This window comes from Ochotona princeps, chromosome 9, assembly GCF_030435755.1.
Source record: "Ochotona princeps isolate mOchPri1 chromosome 9, mOchPri1.hap1, whole genome shotgun sequence".
NCBI classification, from domain to species: Eukaryota; Metazoa; Chordata; class Mammalia; order Lagomorpha; family Ochotonidae; genus Ochotona; species Ochotona princeps.
In genome coordinates this window covers 79,195,601-79,211,739 of record NC_080840.1, presented here as the reverse complement: position 1 = coordinate 79,211,739, position 16,139 = coordinate 79,195,601, and the positions used below count along the sequence as shown (strand labels likewise).

At 43.9% G+C, this 16,139-nt stretch overlaps 1 protein-coding gene and 1 pseudogene across 1 annotated transcript in view; both read right to left on the bottom strand.

Moving 5' to 3' along the window:
* LOC101518759 (zinc finger protein 260-like) overlaps positions 1-10,691 on the bottom strand; it is a 33,253-nt gene extending 22,562 nt beyond the window's left edge. The window contains exons 1-5 of the mRNA XM_058668425.1: positions 10,686-10,691; positions 10,079-10,120; positions 8,209-9,924; positions 7,975-8,037; positions 514-566 (exon numbers count right to left, since the gene is read on the bottom strand). Of these exons, the coding sequence (XP_058524408.1) occupies positions 514-566; positions 7,975-8,037; positions 8,209-9,924; positions 10,079-10,120; positions 10,686-10,691 (1,880 nt within the window). The remainder of the gene's footprint in view (positions 1-513; positions 567-7,974; positions 8,038-8,208; positions 9,925-10,078; positions 10,121-10,685) is intronic.
* A 1,372-nt stretch (positions 10,692-12,063) lies between these two features.
* LOC131481125 (zinc finger protein 581-like) lies at positions 12,064-12,567 on the bottom strand (annotated as a pseudogene).
* Positions 12,568-16,139: the final 3,572 nt, after the last annotated feature.

Here is a 16,139-nt window from a genome sequence, read left to right as displayed (position 1 = left end):
CTTTGTTTTTGAAAATAAAATAAAATTCTTCACAGTAAAGAAAAATTCCAAATATTAGAATCCTCCAAGCCTGTTCTACAGCTGATATTCGAAGATGTTCTAGTGAAAGAGAAAAGGAACCAAAACCAAAGGCAAATGTGGAGAACATCACACTAAAAGGCTAACAGAAGACCAAATCAAAGGAAAACCCATTACTAAAATGACAGGAGGAGTTTGCCACTTATCCATATTAACATTGAATGTAAATGGCTTAAAAACATCAATCACACGTCATAGATTGCAAGACTGGATCAAAAAACAAAACACATCCATCTGCTGCTACAGGAGACACATCTCACTAACAAAGATCAGAGGAAGCTGAAAGTGAATGGATGAAAAAAGATATTCCAAAAGAATGGTAAGGAAAATTTTGCATGGGTAGCCATTATTGTAACAGATGACACAGACATCGATGTGAAAAACATTAAAAGAGATGAAGAAGGATGCCATATAATGTACAAAAGATCCATTCACCAAGAAGAGGTCACCACAATAAACGTATATGTGTCAAATGCCAAGACATCTGGCTGTGTGAAACAAACATTAATGGACTTAAAGGGAGAAAGAGATTGCAATATAATCATAGTAGTTGACTTTAATACCATATTAACATCAATGGGCAGATTTAAAAAATGCAGAAACTCAGCAATGAAACAACACTACTCACCCAAACGCTAGAACAAATGGACTTAGTTGACTTCTATTGAGCCTTTAATTCTACAGAAGAGAATACACTTTTTTGTCAGTGCATGGAACCTTCTCCAGAATTGACCATACTATAGGCCACAAAACAAGCATCACGAAATTTTTAAAAATCAACATTATACCATGCAAGTTTTCAGACCATCATGGATTGAGGCAAGAGACCAAGAAGCCAAAAACTTACCAAAACTTGCAAACACATGGAGACTGAATAATATGTTACTAAATGAGCAATGGGTTAGGGTGGAAATCAAAGGGGAAATTTTTTAAAAGCCTGAAACAAGCGAAGGCATCAACACAACGTATCAAAACATATGGGACACAATCAAAGCAATGGAAAAAGCAATGTTCATCTCAATACTTGTGTTAAGAAACTAGAAAAGCATTAAGTAAATTACTTAATCTTACAGTTGAAGGAAATAGAAAAGCAACAGCAAAGCAATCTCAAGATTATTAGGAATAAAGAAATAATCAAAATAAGGGAGGAAATAAACCGAATACAGACCAAGAAAACTGTACATAACAGCAATAAATAAAAGAGCTGGTTCTTTGAGAAACATCAACAAAATAGACTCCCCACCAGCCCAACTAAGAAAAAAAGGGGGGAGAGAGAAAATATGCATCAATATCATCAGAGAAGAAAAAGGAAACATAATAACAGATATGTGAAATATACAGAGAAGTATTAGGAACTATTATAAGCAACTGCATGCAAACAAATCAGAAGACGCAGTAGAGATGAATAAAATTTTGAAAACATATAATCCACAAAAATTGAATCAAGAAGCAATCAACAATCTAAATAGACCTACAATATGCACTGAGATTGAATCAGTAATTAAAGCCCTCCCAACCAAGAAATGTCCTGGACCAGATGGCTTCACTGCTGAATTTAACCAAACATTTAAACAGGATATTACCCCAATCTTCCACCAACTTTTCCAAAAATGGAAAGAGAGGCAATTCTTCCAAACTATTTATGAAGCCAATACCACCTTAATACCAAAGCCAGATAGAGATGCAACAGAAAAAGTGAACTACAGACTGATAACCTTGAGTAACACAGACAGAAATTCTCAAAAACATACTAGCTAACAGGATGCACCAGTTCATCAGGCAGATCATTCTCACAGACCAGGTGGGATTCATCCCAGGTGTGCAGCGATGGTTGACCATTCACAAATCAATGTGATACAATACATCAATGGAATGAAAAATTAAAACCACATGATCATCTCAATAGATGCAAAGAAGGCATTTGATAATATGCAACACCTCGTCATGTTAAAAACCCTAAACAAGAGAGGCATATAAGGAACATTCTACAACGCAATCAAAGCAATTTATGAAAAACCCTAATACAAGCAGCATTCTAAATGGGGAATGATTGGAAACCTTCCCACTAAAATCTGGAACTAGAAAGGAATATCCACTGTCATCACTACACTTTCATATAGTATTGGAAGTCCTTACCAGAACCATTAGGCAAGAAAAAGTAATTAAAGGATTTCAAACTACAAATGAGGAACTAAATTACCTCTATTTGCAGATGACATAATTTTCTACACAGGAGAACCAAAAAACTCAGTGAGGACATAACTGAAACTCATAGAAGAGTATGGCACGGTAACAGGATACAAAATTAATGAAAACAAATCAAGGGCACTACTATACAAAACTCTTCATTCCTAAGAAATTTTAAGTACAGGGCCTGGCGCAATAGCATAGTGGATAAAGTAGTCACCTTGAATTTGTCAGGATCCCATATGGATGAGAGTAACAATGCTGTCAGCCCTGCTTCATTTCAGCTCCCAGTCTGTGGCCTTGGAATGAAATCGGGGGCAGCCCAAAGCGTTGGGACCCTGTACATGCATGAGTTACTCTGGGGAATCTCCTGCTCCTGGTTTCAGATGTGCTCAGTTCCACTGTAGCAACTTGGGGAGTTAACAATTGGACAGAACATTTTCCTCTCTGTCACTCCTCCTATCTGTATGTCCACCTTTCCAATAAAAATTTAAAAATCTTTTAAAAAAGAAATTGTAACTATATTCCCCTTTAAAACAATGGAGAGGAATCTTAAATACCTAGGAATTAAGTTACAAAATATGTAAAAGACCTCTATGATGAAAACTATAAATCATTAAAAAAGGAAATAGAAGAAGACATTGGAAAATGGAGAAACTTACCATGTTCCTTCACTGGCACAGTAAACACAACCTAAATTGCCATATTACCAAAGGTAACATACAGGTTTGATGCAACCCCAATCGGAATCTCAACAAAATTCTTCTAGAAAACAGGGAAGATAATACAAAGGTTCATCAGAATCACATGTGACCATGAATAGCCAAAGCTATCCTGAAGAATAAAAATCAATCTAGAGGACCCTCAGTTCCAGACCTCAAGAAATACTACAGAGCAGGGCTCATAAGAACAGTCTGGTACTGGTACAGAAATAGAGAAGAAAATCAGTGGAACAGAACTGAAACCCCAGAAAGGAGCCCACACATATAGGGCCAACTAATCTTTGACAAGACAACTGAAAACAGCCCAAGTAATAATCCTGGTCTGTTCAACAAATGCTGTTGGGACAAGTGCATAGCAGGTTGCAGAATAAGAAAACATGACCATGCCTGTCACATTATACACAAAGCAGCTCTAAATGGATCAAAGAACTAAATTTTTACCAAGTAACCATCAAACTATTAAAGGAAAACATAGGAAGCACTCTCCAAGAAACAGGAACAGAGAAAGATTTCTTAGAAAAGATGCCAAAAGCACAGGTGAGTCATTACCTAACATCATCTAGAAGATCTGAAAAACAGCATAGGGAGCAGGATCAGTGCTGTATCAGGCCACAACAATAGGCAATTCACATTAGGACTGAAACAGGGGGCATGCTGTTCCTGGATAGGTTTCAGCACACAGCAACATGAAGTGGAATTGCGGGAGACAGACTGATCCAGGCTGAAATACATGCTGGTGGAAAATGAGTGGAGGCAAGCCATGGCAGTCAGGGGGATGTTGATGCTGGACACATGATCCCTGGGTGCAGGAGATCCAGTGGGGCCCTAGTGGCCTTGTCTGGGCCCTTGGGTACAGCTGTGTGATGAACCCAGTTTATGAGCCCCAGTGGCTGTATGTGTGGCGGTTTATGTTGCTTGGCGAGGGTCCTTGGCTGGCCAGTGCAATGGGTCCTGGGTCTGTGAGTTCTGGGGGTAGAGGGTGTGGTGGGCCTCAGATCACGTGGTTTGGGTACTTTACATGCCTGCATGGTGGTACTAGCTCAGTGAGCGCTGCATGTGGGGCTCCACTGAGGCAGGATTGACTGGCTCGAGGTCTTGGGTGCACTTGCAAGAACTGGTACTCCTCAGTTGAAAAGGAGTATTGGACAACTGGCTTGACTCCACCTGGAGATGGAAGCCCACTGAGGCCTGGAAAGCACATCTGGACCATCCAAAAGACAGGAGGAGAGAAGAGATTGGATAACTACTCCATGATAATAGCCAATATCTGGGAGAAAGGAGACTCTAAGGTTAACCATATCAGCCAATGAACATTCAAAGGGTTCCCTCTTGCTTGAATTGGTGAGATGGACATCATTTCAGAACTATCGGAAACCACCTGGACAGAAACCTTGGAGTGTGTGCCACATTGACACTCTGGTTTGGTATCAGGGGTCCAGTACCCATCCTTAAGTACTAGGATGGTAGGGAGACCTGGTATAGCTTCTCTGAATATCATTTAACCCTGACCTGAAACAGGAAGGAAAAATAGAAAATTTGGAAATGATCACACCAATTTCTCCTTAATGATCTAATACATACACACACACGTACTGAGTGCAATTAAATCACACACACACACACACACACACACACACTACACAGAAACCCAACTCAAAAAAAAATGATTAGGTCATACTCCCTCAGTCTCATCCACCTCTCGAAGTTGGAGGTGGGTCGCGCCTAGGCCTGCCTTGTTCCCAAGGTATCTGCTTCCCAGCAGGAAGGGTGAAGCCTCTTGAGTCCAGGCAGGCCAAGGCCCAGCTCATCAAATGTCTGTAGTGGCTGAACCTAGGGTCCCAAGCATGGACTCCAATCCGGCTCAGGTCCTCCCAGGAACAGCAAGTGTATGTGAGGATAGAGAAAATACGTAGATTTCTACTAAATACCAGTTGCTCACATTCAGGAGGTGGATATAGAAACTGGATCTCAAAGTCATTTTTTAAATTTATCTTTTTAGAGACAGAGATGTTTTATTTGCAAAGTGGTGATGTGAGCAGGGGAAGAGGAGGGAAGGGGAAAGCACTTCTTGAGAGAAAACTAGGTGGTAGTGTGCTTCTTGAAATTGAGACACCCAGTTAGTAACTTGAATGTTGTCCCAACCCATGTTTACTGCAGCAGGATGTATAACTGGAAAAAAGAACCCACTCCTCTGTTTTCTTCCAATTCCTGTGAATCCCATCCTTCCACCCTATTCCACACCTTCCTAAAATGTAATTACAAAAATCAAAGGATGTTATGATGCTGTCAGAGACTGGGAATATTTTAAAACAGGAACTGCAAAAAATTCAATAAATCTCACTGTTGCACAAAGCTCTCTGAGGAGTGTCCTACTGAGGACCTGAGCCAGGATATGATAGGCAATAGCAAAGAGTTTACTGCTGGGGGCTCACATGAGCAATCTGGTGGGAAGCAGGTTGATGTGTAGAACTTCATTCTGTAGTTTAAGTAAAGTACTGATTACATGACACATTTTTAAAAAAAGATTTATCTATTTTTATTACCAAGTCAGATATACGGAGAGGAAGAGAGAGAGAGAGGAAGATCTTCCATCAGATGAGTCACACCCCAAGTGAGTGCAACGAGCTGTGCTATGCTGATCCAGAGCCAGGAGCCTGGAACCTCCTCCAGGTCTTCCAAATGGGTGGAGGATCCCAAATCATTGGGCCATCCTCAACTGCTTTCCCAGGCCACAAGCAGGGAGGTGGATGGGAAGCGGGGCTGCCAGGATTAGAACAAGCACCCATATGGGATCCTGGCGCGATCAAGGTGAGGACTTTAGCCACTAGGCTACTCTGCCGGACCCTACATGACACATTTTGAAAAAAAAAATTGCCTCTCTTACCCTCAGTGCTCATCATTGTTGGTCTTGATAGGGCCTCAACTCTAAATATTAAGTAGTGGAAGTGCTTGAGGTCGTCGCACATGGGATGCAAGTCAATGGGCTTCTCATTTCCCTCAACACCAGTCATGGGACCCACCCTTCAAGGTTTTTTTTGTTTGAAAAGCAGAATTACAGTAAGAAAGACAGAAGCAGGGAGATATCTTCTGTCCACTGGTTCATATCCCCAATGGCTCAATTGCAGTAGCCGAGCTGTTGTGAAACCAGAAGCCAAGAGCAAAACCATGGTGGATTGGCTAGGATCTCAGACAGCTTACCTACTATGTAACAGTGCTGGTTCTGATGCTCACTGTTACAATTGAAAGACTTCAGGCACAGGCCGGCATGTACTCATTCATACAATGGCAAGAAACTTACTGTGAGAAGCCATGACACATGAAATCAGTGTGAATCTGAGCAGTAGTAGTGGCAGCTGACACATAAACTCCACCTGAAAGAGGAACTCCAAGAGTCTGATGTCAGACAATTATTTTGTCTCTGAGATATGCCTGCTAGAGTCTTGGCTGTTTTTTGACCAGCAGGCCCAAGATTTCTGAGGGCCATGGCAATGGTGTAGCTTGGCTGCTGAACCACCAGAGACAACCTGGTGAGGGATGTCCATTTATTGGGAAGATCATACAAGCATATATACAGTGGAAGGCTGAGGGTGGTTTCAAAAGAACTCCCACCCTACACTGTTGTTGTAACTGGCCAGTAAGTATGGCTATCTCTCTGGACACTCTAATCAAGTCACCAGTTACATTCTGTAAGCAGGGTTGATAGCTTAGTGTTTTAGGCCATGTGCAGATTGACCAAGATAAGCTAGCACCTGGGCTGAAAGCTGTGCCTTTACGCATGATCATTACGTGTAACTGGTAAACGGGATGAGGGTTGCACTTAACTACGTAGAGTTGCTTATCAGGGGAATTCTAGCACAGCTTTGCAGGGACAGAGAAATTGTGATACAGCCTATTACTCTGGATCTATGCCCAGTGAACAGGCAAAGATGGAGTCTCTGTTAGCTGAGACCACTGCCACTGCTTTGCACAGAGACACAACGTGCCATGTGCCTATGGCATCCTGTATGAGATAACCTGGCAGAGATGCAGGAGTGATCTCCCATACTTACTATTCAAGGAGAGACAGTGGCCAAATAGGATCCACATTTGGCCAGACATCACAACAGAATCTTGCCTCTGGAAAAGATTCGTCCTTCAAATCTTGATCTTTATCACTACAACTGCCACATGCATCAGTTGATACCTGTGGTCCCAATATAATTCTGTAATAGGATGGGGAATTTTGCGATTCTAAGACAGTTCTATTAGATAAATGTGTAAATGACAAAGATGGCATTTGAAACAAGTGTTACATACGGAGCATTTATTATCAACATTTAATCTGAAAACAGCATTCACATTTACCACCTCACAACAAAGGGAGATCATGTACAAATTGCGTTTAATTATTTTATCAACAAATACCCTCTCTTCTGAAATAAAATACTTCTCATGTTTATTATTTAACACTTGCTGAGACTTTCTAAGTATGTTTCCACATCTGTTGCCCTTTTACAATGTTTTGTACTCTTGCTAATGGTTGTTTTTTCATTCACTTTGTAAGCTTCGACACACCATAACAGGCTTATGGTGGCTAGTCTTTCAGCTGACATGCTTTTGTAGTTCTGAGGTCTGTGACTCTGCTAACGATTGACTTCAGAAAAATTTTTCAGTCAATGCTGCGTGTTTGCTCATTTCTGTTAATATGCTACTTATTGAAGCACGTATGTTTCCACTCTGCTGAAAAGGTTGGTATATGAATTTTAAGACACATGTAACACATTTCTGCTGTTCCCACATGAATTCAGATGTTTAATAAAACTTGACTGCTTGCAACAGAATTTTCCACTCATTATATTCATGTGGTTCTTATCCTGTATGGATACTCTGATGTCGGATGTAACCTGTCTGATAAGTAAAGGCTTGAAGATACACACTACATTCATAAGGTTTCTCCCCTGTGAGGATCCTCTGATGTATGATTAGGTGTGACTTCTGAGAAAAAAGCTTTTCCACACTCATTACATTCATAAGGTTTTCCCCCAGTGTGGATTCTCTGATGTCTAATGAGGTGTGCCTTGCAAGAAATGCCTTTTCCACACTCACTACATTCATATGGTTTTTTTCTCCAGTGTGGAATCTCTGATGTCTAATGAGTTGTGGCTTACAAGGAAAGCCTTTTCCGCAATCTCTACATTCATAAGGTTTTTTCCCCAGTGTGGATTCTCTGATGTGATCTCATGCTTGACTTATCAGAGAAGCCTTTTCCACACTCACTACATTCGTAAGGTTTTTCCCCAGTGTGGATTCTCTGATGTATGATCATGCTTGACTTACGAATAAAAGCTTTTCCACACTCACTACATACATAAGGTTTCTCCCCTGTGTGGATTTTCTGATGAGTAATGAGGTATGACTTACGAATAAAAGCTTTTCCACACTCACTACATTCGTAAGGTTTTTCCCCAGTGTGGATTCTCTGATGTCTAATGAGGTGTGGCTTATAAGGAAAGCCTTTGCCACACTCACTACATTCATAAGGTTTTTCCCCAGTGTGGATTCTCTGATGTATGATCATGCTTGACTTACGAATAAAAGCTTTTCCACACTCACTACATTCATAAGGTTTCTCCCCTGTGTGGATTTTCTGATGAGTAATGAGGTATGACTTACGAATAAAAGCTTTTCCACACTCACTACATTCGTAAGGTTTTTCCCCAGTGTGGATTCTCTGATGTCTAATGAGGTGTGGCTTATAAGGAAAGCCTTTCCCACACTCACTACATTCATAAGGTTTTTCCCCAGTGTGGATTCTCTGATGTATGATCATGCTTGACTTATGAAGAAAAGCTTTTCCACACTCACTACATTCATAAGGTTTTTCCCCGGTGTGGATTCTCTGATGTATGATCATGCTTGACTTATGAAGAAAAGCTTTTCCACACTCACTACATTCATAAGGTTTTTCCCCGGTGTGGATTCTCCGATGTGATCTAATGTTTGACTTAAAAGAAAAAGCTTTTCCACACTCACTACATTCATAAGGTTTCTCCCCTGTGTGGATTCTCTGATGAGAAATGAGGTATGACTTACGAATAAAAGCTTTTCCACACTCACTACATTCATAAGGTTTATCCCCTGTGTGGATTTTCTGATGTGATCTAATGCCGGACTTAGCAGAAAAAGCTTTCCCACACTCACTACATTCATAAGGTTTTTCCCCAGTGTGGATTCTCTGATGTATGATCATGCTTGACTTATGAAGAAATGCTTTTCCACACCAACTACATTCATAACGTTTTTCCCCAATGTGGATTCTGTGATGTGCAATGAGGGGTTGCTGATAAGAAAAGCATTCCTCACACTCAATACATTTGTAAGGTTGTTCCCCAGTGTGTAATCTATGATGAGAGTTCATGTTTGACTTGTGACATAAACCTTTTTCACACTCCCTGCATTCATAAGTTTTCTCCCCTGTGTGGACCCTCTCATGTATTTTTAGGCTGGAGTTACGAGGAAACTCTTTTTCACACTCCTTACATTCATAAGATCTTTTCCTTGTGTGGAGTCTCTGTTGCCCAGTTAGTGATAATTGCTGGTGAAAGGCTTTTCCATGTTCAGTGCATTCATACGGATTGTCTGCACTTTGAAGGATCTGATTTCTGATGAGTTCTGGCTTCTGGTACAGGTTTCCTTTACATTCATTGGACACATACAAATATTCTCCTGTGTCAGTTCTCAGGTTGGTGCTAAGGCAAGATTTATAGCAGCCAACATGAATGGCTTCTCCCACACTGACAGGTTGCTGATTACATGGGTTTTTGGTATAAACTTGTTCACACATAAGGACAATCTTCTTCCCGCTGAAAGTTTTCTCATTTCCATTGTGTTCAAAGGACTGCTGACAAATCTGGATCTTGTCAAACTGACTGAGATATTCCCGACTCTCGAGGTTGTTCTCAGGGACATTAGAGGCATGCTTCTTTTCAAATGGTATTTCATTAGGCTTCCTGTGGGAAAAGCACATTTAAAATAAACTATGATATCTTTTTCTCTGCATTCAAAAGGCACCAGATCTTTGAGTCCCTCCAGGAAGTTGCTTTCCCCCTCACCTTTTCCAAGTTTAACTGGTCAATGTAGAGTAAAAATTTGGTCTATGGGAATTGAAAAGAATTTTGGCTCTTATACAAGAGCTATGAGGCTGGTAGGGGCAAAAAGAAGACTCCACAATGATTACATAACCCTGTGGAAATGACCCTTGACACCTCATGCCTCTGCACAAAGAGGAACACAACCACACCCTCACATAATCCCCAGCCACTGCCTAGCACCAGCTAAACAACCAGATACATTGTACTTCAATGGGCTTCAGCACACAGCAACATGAAGTGGAATTGCGGGAGACAGACTGATCCAGGCTGAAATACATGCTGGTGGAAAATGAGTGGGGGCAAGCCATGGCAGTCAGGGGGATGTTGGTGCTGGACACATGATCCCTGGGTGCAGGAGATCCAGTGGGGCCCTAGTGGCCTTGTCTGGGCCCTTGGGTACAGCTGTGTGATGAACCCAGTTTATGAGCCCCAGTGGCTGTATGTGTGGCGGTTTATGTTGCTTGGCGAGGGTCCTTGGCTGGCCAGTGCAATGGGTCCTGGGTCTGTGAGTCCTGGGGGTAGAGGGTGTGGTGGGCCTCAGATCACGTGGTTTGGGTACTTTACATGCCTGCATGATGGTACTAGCTCAGTGAGCGCTGCATGTGGGGCTCCACTGAGGCAGGATTGACTGGCTCGAGGTCTTGGGTGCACTTGCAAGAACTGGTACTCCTCAGTTGAAAAGGAGTATTGGACAGCTGGCTTGACTCCACCTGGAGATGGAAGCCCACTGAGGCCTGGAAAGCACATCTGGACCATCCAAAAGACAGGAGGAGAGAAGAGATTGGATAACTACTCCATGATAACAGCCAATATCTGGGAGAAAGGAGACTCTAAGGTTAACCATATCAGCCAATGAACATTCAAAGGGTTTCCTCTTGCTTGAATTGGTGAGATGGACATCATTTCAGAACTATCGGAAACCACCTGGACAGAAACCTTGGAGTGTGTGCCACATTGACACCCTGGTTTGGTATCAGGGGTCCAGTACCCATCCTTAAGTACTAGGATGGTAGGGAGACCTGGTATAGCTTCTCTGAATATCATTTAACCCTGACCTGAAACAGGAAGGAAAAATAGAAAATTTGGAAATGATCACACCAATTTCTCCTTAATGATCTAATACATACACACACACGTACTGAGTGCAATTAAATCACACACACACACACACACACACACACACACACACACTACACAGAAACCCAACTCAAAAAAAAATGATTAGGTCATACTCCCTCAGTCGCATCCACCTCTCGAAGTTGGAGGTGGGTCGCGCCTAGGCCTGCCTTGTTCCCAAGGTATCTGCTCCCAGTGTACTCAGCAGGAAGGGTAAAGCCTCTTGAGTTCAGGCAGGCCAAGGTCCACCTCATCAAATGTCTGTAGTGGCTGAACCTAGGGTCCCAAGCATGGACTCCAATCTGGCTCAGATCCTCCCAGGAACAGCAAGTGTATGTGAGGATAGAGAAAATATGTAGATTTCTGCTAAATACTGGTTGCTCACATTCAGGAGGTGGATATAGAAACTGGATCTCAAAGTCATTTTTTAAATTTATCTTTTTAGAGACAGAGATGTTTTATTTGCAAAGTGGTGATGTGAGCAGGGGAAGAGGAGGGAAGGGGAAAGCACTTCTTGAGAGAAAACTAGGTGGTAGTGTGCTTCTTGAAATTAGAGACACCCAGTTAGTAACTTGAATGTTGTCCCAACCCATGTTTACTGCAGCAGGATGTATAACTGGAAAAAAGAACCCACTCCTCTGTTTTCTTCCAATTCCTGTGAATCCCATCCTTCCACCCTATTCCACACTCTTACGTTTCTATACTAATTTTTTTTTTTGAGGGCTGGAAGCAGGTGTTTATTACCACGGCGCTTCGCCCGCCCAGGCACCAGGAGTGTGGGCAGCGGGGGTTGGGAGCCCTGTGGCAGCGCTCGCTGCGCCGCTCTGCCCTCACTGGTGCTTCCTGTGTGTGTTCTTCTGCAGCGTGTTCTGCTCCAGCAAGCGGTGCAGGCAGTGTGGGCACCGGAACGGGCGCTCCCCCAAGTGCCTGCAGCAGTGCCAGGCCAGCTCGCCCGCATCCCGGAAGTGGCGTGGACACAGCGGGCAGCCGTAGGGCGGGCAGCCATTGGGCCGGCCGCCCCGGCACGCTGTGTTACCCGGTGGCGCACTAGGTGGCTGGCCCGCGAGGTGGCTGGCCCGCCTGAAGGACTTGCCGCACGAGTCCCAGGCGAACGGCTTGACCTCCGAGTGCATGAGGCTGTGGCGGCGCGGGTGCGACATGAACTCGAACACGCGGGCGCACATCGGGCAGCAGAAGCCCTTGCCGCGCATGGCGGGCGCCCGCTATGGCTCCTCGTCCACCAGCACCGTGTAGGGCACGCCCTGGGTGTCGATGAGAAGGTAGCGGTGCGGGCGCGGCCTGGGCGCTGTGGGGTCCTGCTCGGGTGCCGCCATGGCCTGCTGCTGCAGCCTCCCGGCGCCGGCCGCTCGGGGACGCCCACCCCATCCCGCCAAGGGGCACGCGACGTTTCTATACTAATTTAAAGAAAAGAATAACCTAGCATTCCTCATAACATTTGGTTCAGTGCACAATATGGGACTTCAAAAAGACTTCTGGCTCTTATACAAGAGCTGTGTGACAGGACTTAGCAAAGAGAAGACTCCACAAGTTTTGTACTAAACTTGTGGGAATGACCCTTGGCATCCCGTGCCTCTGCAAGAACATGAAAACACTCACCCACACATGTAATTCCCAGTCACTGCCTAGCTGCAGCTAAACCTCCAGATTGATTGTGCTTTAGCAGGTAGGGGGTGGATATAGAAAGTATAAAATTTAGGACTTTAAAGTCTCTAATCACCAACTGACTTTTTCACTTTTGCTGTGTCAATTTTCATTTTAGAAGCAAGCCTCTGGGACTTTATATTTTGAAAACTGTTGGATTGACAGTCCCCAGAAAATGCCAATTTTCTTCATGACTTAATACTCTCTAAGTGGATCCTGAATCCCAACTACCTGACATGGGACCAAAGTTCTGGCCTCCTTTTTCATGCTTCGCTTTGGCTTATTCTCACTGGGGGAAGGATGAGAGTCCAGGCAGCAAAAAATATTCACTTTGGTTTGAGTTTTTATGCAGCATCTCAGGGAGGTGTTTGCATGAGTCACCCCAAGGGCAAAGAGAAAGAAACTTATTCACAATGGGCAATAATGTCTACAACCTCACCCAGAAAAAAGGGTGAGCCTTGTGTCTTCCTTCTCCCAATGTTGTGGGCTAGGCAGCCAGTTCAGGGTCACCAGCATGGAGGAGACACCCCCACTCCATCAAGATTTCCCTTCTGCCCACCAGTGACACTCACCTATCATCACCTGGAACTGAGAGGGGGTGGTATTGCATTTTTTTGTAACCACTCCCCTCGCAAGCCCCTGTAAAGGCCTATGATAGGGAGAGTCTCGCTCTCTTGGTCACATGTTTCTGAGGAATCTAGATGCTTTCTGCTTTTGTGAATCTGCCTTAAGTGCTTGGCTGGGAGCTGTGTGAACTCCTGGCCTGACAGTCTATGTGACAGCCACCCAGCAGGACACCTGGCAGCCCATGTGGGTAGACTTTTCTTGAGGAAGGAGGTCCCTGGTGTTTGATAAGAGTCATTTCCCTATAGCCCATCCATTTGTACATCCCCGACTTGGGGTGGGCGGGAAACCAGGTGGGGCTTCTCCCCCAATATCCCCCTTTACCTCAGATACATGATGGAAACAATATGGACATAATAGCATTGCCCACCTCCCTATCCCCCTGAACCTTTTTTTTCTTTTTCTTGTTTTTCCTTCAACTATAGTTAACTATGTAAAGATTGTCAACAACAATACAATAAAATGGATAAAAAAAAAAAAAGTTGATTGCTTCAAACCTACCATTACAGGCCTGTCAACTTGCTCATTTTGAAAGTTAACAGCTAAAACTGACCAATCATAACTGTTTAATTACATGGAATCGTCCTGGCATGGGTTCAGGGCAGAACAGGCTGAATCAGTTCATGTCATCCACTGGCAATTTCAAGCACCAGAAGAAAGTGTGGGTCGAGCCAGAATTGGTTGCAACAAAAACCCAGTATACATTACGGAATTCCAAGGTGAGGTGACGTATGCCAGATGTGACCACAGCATCCAACCAGCACACGTGAGAACCAGGAAGGGAGGGGGCGGAGCCGGCAGGGGGAATATGTGGGTGGTGGGTTCCCTTGCTGGACAGCTACTCCCACTGGAGAAAATGAGCTGGGATGATGAAAGATCAGACAAGGCAGGACTACAGCACCTGTGGGCCTCATGTAGACTAAATCAGGGAAAGGCCAGGCTGGGCTGATTATTCCTACTGGTGCAAACTACATCACAATGGCTGAAGGTTGTTTGGGCTTAGCTGCTGTATCAGCTGGCAGAAGCTTGCACTGGGTGCTAATTCTGTCAAGTTGAACCACAGAACCACCTGGAGAGTGCATAACCCAGGAGTAGGAGTAGGCTGGGAGGGAAATAGTGGGATCCTCCCTCTTGGGTTACCACTAATACAGGAAGGGACACAAACAAGGACAGGAGCAGGGGTGGCTAGACAGAAAGGCACCCAACAACATACATGAGGGTTGGATAGTGGAGCTGGTTAGATTGAACTAGGCTTTAATACCCACTGACATGTATGAGAGCTGAATGGGATGCGGTACAGACTGGACTAGTCTGCTACACATACCGGCAAACCAGGGTAGGGGGGAAGGCCTGGTGGGGGTTATTGTGGGTTGCTCTGACTAGGCTGCAGCTCCCACTGGTTTGTGTAAGGGCTGAGTATGAAGTGGGAAGGATTCAGGCTAGACTGCAATGCCCATTGGTTCCCGGAAGACAGGGCTGAAAACAGAACTAATCCAGCAATCACAACCACCAGCTGATCGGGGTTATGGACTGTGCCAGGCCCTGTACTTGCTAGTACACTCAAGAATCTGGTCAGGGAACACCTCAGAGAAAGTTTCTTTGTGGATCCCCCCAGTCAAAATGCCAGACTCAGAACCCTAACCATGAAAAACAAGAGGACAGAACAAGTCAATCAACCACCTCACCTGTACGTTGCCAGTGAATAGTGGGCCAACGGAGCCTCTATGAAGGACTATGTCAATCAGTGGATTCCTCAACAACCTCATCGTGTTTGGAGTGGCGAGACTGGCAGCAATTCATAACTGTTGAACTACCAAAACCACTTGAGCAAGACCCTCGGAGCATGCCCCACATCAGGGACCTGGGATGGATAGGAGACTGGGTGGGGCTTCTCCCATACAATCTTTTATCTCAGATATATGAAGGAAACAATATGAAAATAATGGTCTTACCCATTTTTCTGTAACCCTTGAACTTCTTTACCTTAATTAACTATGTAACAATTGTCAAAAATACAATGAAAAAATGGAAAAAGGAAAAAAAAATTTGTATTTGTATTTACTGGAAATTTAGATATACAGAGAGGATGTGAGACACACAGGAAGATCTTCCATGTGCTGATTCACTTCCAAAAAATGCATAACTTTCAGAGCTGAGCAGCTTTAAAGCCAAGAACCAGGAGGTTTTTCTGGATCTCCCACGCAGGTCTATAGTCACAAGCCTGTGGGGTGTCCTCAACAGTTTTCCCAGGCCAAAGGCTGCTGAGGTCCATGCAGTTTGTGTGAGAGACACGAAGTTGTGAAGAGAACTTTTCCATTGAAGGCAAGGCTGCAAAGAATTTCCCGTGTGTACAACCACCTGAACAGCAGTTCCACCTACCTTTGTATACATAATCGACAACCCTACAGAGATTTCTATAATCTATTTAGGCATTGTCTGCCACTGTGGAGTTGTTTTATATGATCAATGTGAGCTTGGAAGATGATGTTGGTGATAACGTCTTAGCAAAAGGGCCTTTACTATTCCTGCTTTCTCGGCTGCCCCACTCATCATAAGAAAATTGAGGGTGTTAGGTCCCTACATGTAGCAGGAACCTATGCTAAGGGGTGGCCTCCCACAT